The sequence below is a fragment of the Coprinopsis cinerea genome, assembly GCF_000182895.1.
Source record: "Coprinopsis cinerea okayama7#130 chromosome Unknown cont3.26, whole genome shotgun sequence".
NCBI classification, from domain to species: Eukaryota; Fungi; Basidiomycota; class Agaricomycetes; order Agaricales; family Psathyrellaceae; genus Coprinopsis; species Coprinopsis cinerea.
In genome coordinates this window covers 1-9161 of record NW_003307519.1, presented here as the reverse complement: position 1 = coordinate 9161, position 9161 = coordinate 1, and the positions used below count along the sequence as shown (strand labels likewise).

Below are 9161 nucleotides of genomic sequence, written 5' to 3'. Positions count from 1 at the left end.
CCCGCAAATCTACCTTCGTATCCGTCGGTGCTGCCCCCTGTCCGTCCTGCTGCCCAAGAACAGCCACCCCCTCCTCCAGCACCAACAACGAGTCCTCCCCCTGCACCCCCGCCTGTGCCTCCAGCGGTGATCTCCGATCTCCAAACGCAGCTCCGCGACACCCAATCTACGCTCACCGCCCAACTCGAAAAGATCCGTGCCCTCGAATCTGTTCTCGCCGAGCAGGAATCGATGAAGCACGAGGTCAAGTCTCTGCGCGAGCTCATCGAGGAGAGGCGGCGGGAGATGGAGCGCGAGGTGCACGAGCATGATGATGATGAATCTCGAGAGCGAGGTGGCTTTGAGCTTGAGGAGGATGGTGAGGACCACGTGGGTGGTGATCACGATGATGATGATGATGCGCGGAGTGTGGCGACGGTTGTCCCGCACGAGTTGGAGAGGGTTGAGGAGGAAGATGAGCATCAGGGGGAGGAGGAAGAGAGACGTCAGACTTCGGAACTTGCCCGTCCCAGGACGCCGGAGCCTTCCGCCCAGCTTCAGCAGCAGCAACAGCAACTCTTGTCGGCTCTGCCCCGACGTGGATCGTCACCGCTCTCGCAGCAAGTACATGGGCCGTCTTCGGATGATGAGAAGATTCAAGACCAGATTGCGCAGTTGACGGCGCAGGTTTCGGCTGTTATGCAGTTGACGAGTGCGTTGGAGGCTCAGCATAGTGTTGCGCAGAGTACGATTCAGAGCTTGGAGAGTAAGGTGGAGACGTTGGAGGCGCTTTTGAGGCAGTCGCAGGCCTCGTCATCCTCAACTTTGGCTGCTACTTCGACGACGCCTTCGACCTCGACCTCGGATGCTACGTCGGAACCTGCCCCATCGCCGCCGTCGGGTACGACCGCCGCTGTTGAGAAGGAGGAAGAGTCGTTGACGGCGAGGATAAGCGAGTGGATGAAGTCTGTTGAGGGCAAGTGGAATACTGTGCAAGAGGAGTGGTCGGTTGAGCGGGAGCGGTTGTCCAAGGCTCGAGAAGAGTGGGAAGGTCTATCTAAAACACGCGACGAGTGGGAACGTTTATCGAAGACGCGTGAGGAAGCGAGGGAGGAGTTGGATCGACTTGTGAAAACGAGGGAGGAGTTGGACCGGTTTGCGAAGACGAGGGAAGAGTTGGAGCGACTTGAGAAGGTGAGGGAGGAGTGGGAGGTGAGGGTTAAGCAGGTTGATGTTGGGTTGGAGAGGATTGAGAGGATCGAGAGGGGGTGGGAGGGGCGGATTCAGCAGCAGCTTCTGTATGCTGGTGCGTCGGGATCTGGCTCGACGTCTGGATCTGGCTTTGGGCATTTGAATGGGTATGTGAATGGGGAGGCTGTTAAGCATAATGGGGGGCTTGTTACGCCTCCTTCGCCGAGGAGTCAGTCTTCGGATTCGGGGTACCGCCGGAGGAGGGGGAGGAGGAAGGGGTCGAGAGGACGGAGTGGGAGTAGGAGTAGGAGTCCGAGTGTAGAGAGGAATGGGGAGGAGGAGGGGAGTGGTGGGAGCCGAGGTACGTTATCATTCCTGCTTTTGTTGCTCCCGTCGAGGATGGACGCTGAACTATCTTCGCACCCATTTCCAGTCCTTGACGGCACCCGAACGCGCGCGAACCTCGGTGTCGGCTCGCTTGCTACGCCTGAACCGTCACTTTATAAAGCGTCGATTGGGTCTACTTCTTCGTCTGGTCCTGGTTCGCGGTCTGCGTCTGGTTCGGTGTCGTTGGCTGGGTCGGCGTTGGATTCGGCGGTGTTGGATTCGGCGTCTGGGTCTGGGTCGGGTTTGGATTCGGTTTCTGGGTCGCCGGCTTCTAGTGTTAGCGTCGAGAAGGGCGTGAAGAGGGAGGAGGGGAAGGGGAAGGGTGGGGAGGGGGTTAGAGATGTGAGTGTTTTTCTTCTATTCTTTAGGTTTTGTTGTGTTTTCCTCGTTGGGTGGTCGGGATTGCTCGACCACGGCGGGGTGGTGTGCCTTCGACGACGGGCCTCGAGGACGGGAGGACGGCCCGCTTCGTCCCGCTTTCCTTTTCTTTTTAGGGGCCTTCAGGCTATCGCCTCGACCTATGACATCACACTAACCCATACTTCTCTTTCGCAGAACCAGATCAATGTCCAGACGGCGATTGGTGTTGTGTTGTTGAGTGTTGCGGCAGCGGCTGTGATATGGAAAGTCAAGCCCGAGTGATGATGTTTTTGATGAATGGACGAGCGGGATGAGTGTTAACGAGTGTGGATGTGTGGGACGTTGGATGATGAATGAGCGTGTATGGGACGGGACCTCGTGGTATGCCTCATTACGCATGGAAATTGTAATCGATATCTTCGATTACTGCGTTCTTTTACTTTCTCTTCTTTTTTCTTTTCTCGCGAAAACGATACTCTAGTAGTTCCTTTTTTTTTTTTACCCCCCTCGCCTCGTCTATTTTGTTTCTGGTTATGATATGTTTTTTACGATTGTTCGAAGTTTGAATGTTTGGAGTTTGAATGTTTGTCTGGGCTTTTGTTTTCTCTGTTTTTTAATTTATTTGATTCCGTTTCTGTTGAACCGTTGGCGTCGTGGTTTGTCGATTAGCGTTTCGACTTTTGTCGTTTGGCCGTTTGGTTGGTCGTCGTCGCTGGATGGTTCGTATTCCCCTTTACACTTTCTTCAGCTACGTTCTTAGGAACGTATCGATACACTTTACGCTTTCTTCACCTGCGTTCTTAGGACCGTACTCCCCTTACGCCTTCTTCACCATCTGCGTTCCTAGGAACGTAGTAGTATTCTTTTGGAGACCTCTTTTGGTGTTCGTAGGAACACCGCTTACGATGTGTACTCTGTCCGTTCGTTTCGTCGATACTTTATTGTTATGCTTTCGCTTTCCTCTCCTCTCTGTCTGTTGTGTTTTTTCCTCTATTCGACTCGGTTTTATCGCCCCTGTTCATTCCCGATGAGCGCAGACATACATAAAATACAGAATTACATACAAAGTTATATACGAAAAATGGTATACGGTACGGTAGTGGTAATGGTTTTCTTTTCCTTGTCTATTTCTCTCTTTTCCTCCGACTCTCCTACTCTCTCGTGTTCCTATTCGTTTCTTTCTTCTCGACTCGTTTCTCTCGTACTCATTTCCTTCGTGTCGCTGTCGTTTGTCGTTTGTCGTTATGCACTCCTCTCCTCTTTATTTCATTCGTACGAGAAGCCTTGGTTTTGTACGAGTTTTATTTATGCAATTTTATTTTCTTTCTCGCTTGAGGTCTCTCCCTTTCGAGGGGGTGGGGATGGAGGTTGGTGAGCATATAGGGATATGGTGCGTACTTTATTTTTGTTCGGTGTGTGAGATGGGAAGGGGTGGTTGGAGTGGGGAATCAGGCTGGGCAATGAGGGATGATTGACGGTGAGTTGTCCTAGTTTCGTCTGGTACATTATATTCGGATCGATGTTGATGGTTTGCCCAGCTTCCCGTTATCATCTGGATTTAGCTTCCGTTCGAACTTTGGGCGCTTGGCTTAAGGTAACGCGGTTACTTGGGGGTTGGACCCTCCGAGTCTGAGAGGCATTCGTATGGGAAGGTCAGTACGACTGTCATCATGTGAGACGTGGAAAGGATGATTGATTCAATGCTGTTCTAGTGACAAATCGGGGTGTAGATTAGCTATGTTCTAGGAGATGAATGGGAGGATGGGATAAGGAAGTGAATGGGGAGATGGTCTAGGGAAGTGAATGGATAGGAGACATGACGAGTAGAGGGCTGCGAAGGACGCTTGAGGGAGGGAGGGAAGGAGAGAGGGAGGAGGGGAGAGAAGGAGATTGTAGTTCTAAGGTTTCTGCCCGTTCGCACCGCCCTCTCCACTATTCCAGCCATTCTGGTTACCACCGTTGTTCCATCCGTTCTGACCACCACCGCCGTTGCTCCACCCGTTCTGGCCACCGTTTCCGCCCTTTCCACCGCCCCAGCCTCGGAACCATCCTCCGCCGTTCCCATTGCCCTTGTTCCCGCCGCCCCAGCCGTTCTTTCCACCTTCACCACCACCGTTGTTGTTGTTGTTATTGTTGCCCCATCCTCCTTCACCACCCCGTCCTCCTTCGCCTCCCCATCCTCCGTTCTTCCCCTCTCCACCGTTGTTGCCTGCGCCGCCCTCGTTTCGTCCCTTGTTGCCGTGCTTTTCGCCGCCGTAGCCAGCGCCGTTCTCGCCACCGCCGTTCTTCGCACCGTTGGCTCCGCCCCAGCCGCCTTCAGCGTTTGCACCACCACCATAGCCTTCATCGCCCCTGCCACCCCATCGTCCGCCCTTGTTTCCACCGCGGAAGTGGCCCCATCCTTCGCCTCCACCGTGGCCGCCTTCAGCATTTCCGCCAGCGTTGTTCTTCCCTTCGCCTCCACCGTAGCCACCGTTGTTGTGGTTCTCTCCGCCACCGTAGCCGCCACCGTTGTTCTCACCGCCTTCTCCGCCCTGGTTCTCGCCTTCTCCATACCCTCCACCGTTGTTTCCACCGTTGTTCCCGCCCTTGTTGTCTCCGTCGCCGTTTCCACCCTCGTCGCCGCCATCACCACCACCGTAGTCGTTGTTGTCGTTATCGCCGTCGTTGTTATCTCCTCCATCGTCGTTTCCTCCGTCGTTCTTGCCCCCGCCGTTGCCGCCATCGTTCTTTCCACCACCGATGTTCCCGCCATCGTTCCCTCCGCCGTTCTTTCCACCACCGTTCTTTCCACCCTGGTTTCCTCCACCGTTGTTGGCGTTATCACCACCATCCCCGCCGCCATTCCCTTGATCCCCACCACCGTTATCGCCACCCTTCTGACCGCCATCACCACCACCGTTGTTTCCAGCGCCCTTCTGACCATTATCGCCTCCACCGTTGTTCGCGCCGCCCTTCTGACCACCGTTTCCGCCATCATTCCCTCCGTCGTTGTCATCGTCGTTGTCTCCACCCTTTCCACCGTCGTTCCCTCCGTTATCCCCACCATCGTTCTCGCCATCGTTTCCACCATTATCCCCGCCATCGTCACCACCATCTTTCCCGCCTTTACCAGCACCCTGATCGTCGCCCTTGTCCTTCTTGTACTCGGCGGTGGGCGACGCATACGCAGACACAGTCCGGGTTTGGGTCTGAGTCCGAGTTTGAGTCCGGGTTCTGGTATTGGTGACCGACTGGGTCTGAGTTTGGGTTTCGGTTTGGGTCCTGAAGGCGAAGTGGTCAGTTCTAGCGATGGTGGAATAGTTAATGAGTGGGATTGACCTGGTGTTGGTGTATGACTGGGTCTGGGTCTGGGTCTTGGTCTGAGTTTCGGTTTGGGTCCTGGGGGGACGTGGGGGTTAGTACGAGCGAATGATGGAATGCGTAATGACTATGACTGACCTGGTGTTGGTGACGGACTGGGTACTGGTGACCGACCTCGTGTTGGTGACAGTCGAGGGACGGGGGTAGTACGTCGAGGTCGACGCGGGAGGGTAGACCGTCGAGGGTTCGTTGGTGCGAGTGACGTACTGGGTGACCGTGGTGCTCGAGGTCGACGCGGGAGGGTACACCGTCGAAGGCTCGTTGGTATGGGTCACATACTCGGTCCGTGTGACAGTGCTACGGATGGGAGATTGCGTTGGAGACTGAGGCTCGGTGAAGCTCTGGGAAGCGACAGTCTCGACGTTGGTAGACGAAGCGGGAGGCTGAGGCTCGGTGAAGCTCTGGGGAGCAACGGTCTCGACGTCGGTGGGCGAGGGGGACTCAGAGTTCGCGTAAGAGGACGTGTAATAGCTGTGGGTGTAGGTGGGAGAGACGTAAGCGGAGGAGGAAGCGCCAGGGGCGTAGTAGCTGGAGTAGGCGTAACCGGGTTTTCCGCCGCCGTCGTTGCCCTTGTTGGGGGCGTCAGCGTCAGCGTCGCCGCCAGAACCTGCGCCAGAGCCGCCGTTGTTACGCTGACCGGTGGGAGAGGCCAACACAGTTGGAAGGACTAGAACTAGAGCCGAAAAGAAGGCGTTGAGTTTCATCTTCGCCGAGTGGGTATCAAGAGAGAGGGTATCGAGGAGTCCGGGGTATCGAGAGCAAAAACCAAAGCCAAAGAAAATAGTCTAGTGATTAAAAGAATGTGGGGTAGTTGTAGTCTTGTTCGTTGAGCAGATTATACGAGATCTAGATGATAGCGATTGAAAGCGAGTGTGGTGTCGATAGCGTGTGTAGGTTGTGCGGTTGATGGGAGCTGGATGGACGGGGAAGTGGGGTTTTATACTCACTTTCGGGGCTGACTGTAACGTGCTCGCGATTGGAAGATTGGTGACCGGTTGGGGTACGTAGCCAACATAACGGCTAGCCGAGGCGATTTCCAATACGACTAGGCCTGCTCAGAAAGAAATCCGAATTTCCGAGTCAGTCGGATGTCGATCGCACGATGTACTGCGTGGGCTAACTCCCACTGAAAATAACATAATATAAAGCACTATCATAGGTGGAGACATGTATCATCGTCAAGCTACGCGTACGATGGGTAGAGTGATTACTTGCGCTTGGCGGCAGCCTTTCCGGGGGAGGGTGATCTCCTGGCACCACCTTGTCCAGCGCGGACCGCACACGTGCAATCTCCACAACCGCTGGGGGTGTAGGTCGGACTGCACGTCCCAGTACCTGCATTATATCCACAGCTGAATCCCATCCTATCGCACATGCCGGTATTGCAGGTCGTCCCAGCAGGAGCAACGGACTGACACTGGGCGTCGTGAGCTCTGGTGGTGATATCTTCGAACCGGTCTTCGATGGAGCGAGCTTCGAGCAACTCGTCGATGTACTCGCGCGCTTCGATGAGCTCGTCCATGAGGTCCCGGATTAGCAGGCCAGTTTGGACTGTACGTGCGTTGAGGCGCTGGGCGGTGATTACTCCTGCAGTTGCAACAAGTGCACTGGCGGTGACGGCGAAGGCTTTGGTGAGTTGCATCTATGGGAATGCGAGGGGTTAATTTCGATGAGAACCTTCCATTAGTGAGATGTAGTCTCACCTTTAGAGATAGAATTCGTAGGAAGGATGGTGGAAGGCTTGAAGCAAATGTCTGGCTAAAGGAAGGGTTGAGTTTGAGATCTTCTTGCCAACGGTGTCCTACCCATACCTGTAGCGGATGTGTGAGGAGAAAGCTTCTGTAGGTTGACCTCCTACTGCTCTCTCCAAACAGCTTTTTATACCCAATCGCCTCTAATTTGAGAACGGTCTCTCCGGCGACGGCGCATCGTGTAGCGCCAGACCTTTCCTTCCTGGTCAATGCGCGACGGCCAATCTCTGCGCAAGTGAGTACTGATTGATGTTTGATGAGAGAGTGTATTGACGCTGGTTGAGCGCCGATCATCCCACCTTCAGCGTCGCGCTAATCCATGATGCGCCCGTAGACGCTTTCGTATACGATGATGTTTGCAAGGGGTGTTAAGTAGATGGAATGGTGGGAATTGGACAAGGCAGTCTGAGCTATGCGTTCTCTAGAGACAACTTGAGATCTGACAATGTGATCAGTACTATTCGCTACACCATCATTCCGCATACTCTTACCGGCGATTATGGTCCCCCGATCCAACCAATTGGCTCCAGGAATCCCGCACGCTTGATTCCAAGTGAGAATATATCTGGCTAATCTTATTCGCTCTTCTCAAACTCGCGAACCGATCCTGAAGAAAGTATCCAACAGGACATCATTGAAGAACGTGCCTCAACGACCCTGCGGTCCCTGCCACATCGCGCAAGTGCAACAGAGCAAGAAGATTCAGACTGATAGTCGAGGAGCGACGATCACATCACTAGTCGAGCTAACAGCAGTTCAGTACAGGCGCTGTGCGATAAAATGTGATTTAGTGCCGTCATAATGCGCTCGACGTCGTCGAGGAGTCCAGTTCGTAACTCTTCGCGAATGGTGGGGGGTGTGGAGGAACATATGGCAAGATGAATGACCATCTGTAAAACTTTTAAACGACGAATGATGATCCAGCAGGCAAATAAACTGGGTGATTGCCGAGGGGATCCGGACCTATCGGAGGGTTCTTCACCCGCGTCATGTTGGGCAAAAGTGAATCGACTACTTGGAGAAGCTTGCGAGCGCAAGGGGGCCAATTGCGGGTCACGATGTGCATAGCTGGAAGGCTCCCAGACAATATATCTTCCAAGAGCTGATGGGTACTTCTCTCAGTGACCGTTCTATACTAAATGAATGTCGTGATAACACCTACCGACTCGAAGATGGAATCCTCGCCTACATATGCATTTGTGGGTGCTGCGAAAGCACCAACACGATAAGGATGGCCACATGGCTCACAGCTGCCCATCTTTTCGAAAAGAGTAGTGAGTCTAGTGACGAGAGAATGTAGAGAAAGAAAATAAGACCCTGGATCCCGGTAAGCACAAATCGTGAAGAAGAAGCCCATCTGTTAGAAGCCTCCTCCGTGGGGGATATCTACCAGGTTCCTGGCTCAAGACGTAAAAGTGTCGTCGCCCATACATTAGTCATTTTCAAGCTCAAGAATGAAAGATCGCAAACCAATTATGAGAGATTGTCGCTGTGACAGCACTAATTTTCGCCTTCCCTCGAGACGCGTTGTCAAGAACTCCTGTCTATCACGCTTTTATATATTAGGTCCCTTAAATTACATAAATAAAGCTAGAGGGGCGACTCCACGTTGGATTAAAACGGCCCGATTGTTGAACGAGTGTGTACCAGCTCAGTGAGAGCGTAAAAGGATTGCACAGTTAGGCATAATCACCGGAAGGAACTCTATAGTACGGCGCTTCTTCTCAAGAGAATTACCATCTTATCGGGCCTTGGGGCCGTCATCCATAGGCGTCTGCGAGCGTTCGAGGTCATACGGTTTATTCTACGTGATAGTAGCAACGGAATATTTCAGCGAATCCTGAATAACGCGAGGGCAAAGTATCAGCAGAGGCGTACCATGTAGTCTTGATGATCATCAATGTAATGCGCGACGGTAGACTTCATCTCTATGACCACTTCGCCTGGCCTGTTCTGTCGTGGTCGTGAGGGCCGTACAGTAGAAGGGTCCATTGAAGCACTTTTGGAGAACGTGGATCGAGGGGTGGAGCGAGAGTTAAGACTGGAAGAAGGACGTTAGTTCTGAGTAGTCGCATCGAATATGAAACCGCTTACGAGGCCAACACGCTGTTGGAATAGACTGATGGGGAA

General features: G+C 53.5%; 3 protein-coding genes across 3 annotated transcripts; 1 reads left to right on the top strand and 2 right to left on the bottom strand.

Moving 5' to 3' along the window:
* Nucleotides 1–231: 231 nt before the first annotated feature.
* Nucleotides 232–2199, top strand: CC1G_13265 (hypothetical protein; the record flags this gene model as incomplete). The annotated part of the gene is made up of 3 exons (XM_001841481.2): nt 232–1285; nt 1604–1899; nt 2113–2199. 3 exons carry the CDS (start codon nt 232–234, stop codon nt 2197–2199), a joined length of 1437 nt encoding a protein of 478 aa, XP_001841533.2.
* A 1616-nt stretch (nt 2200–3815) lies between these two features.
* Nucleotides 3816–5984, bottom strand: CC1G_13264 (hypothetical protein; the record flags this gene model as incomplete). The annotated part of the gene is made up of 3 exons (XM_001841480.2): nt 3816–5181; nt 5239–5298; nt 5359–5984. The coding sequence occupies 3 exons, from the start codon at nt 5982–5984 to the stop codon at nt 3816–3818; spliced, it is 2052 nt and encodes a 683-aa protein (XP_001841532.2).
* A 503-nt stretch (nt 5985–6487) lies between these two features.
* CC1G_13263 (hypothetical protein) lies at nt 6488–7209 on the bottom strand (the record flags this gene model as incomplete). The annotated part of the gene is made up of 3 exons (XM_001841479.2): nt 6488–6922; nt 6984–7091; nt 7165–7209. 3 exons carry the CDS (start codon nt 7207–7209, stop codon nt 6488–6490), a joined length of 588 nt encoding a protein of 195 aa, XP_001841531.2.
* Between the last annotated feature and the right edge of the window lie 1952 nt (nt 7210–9161).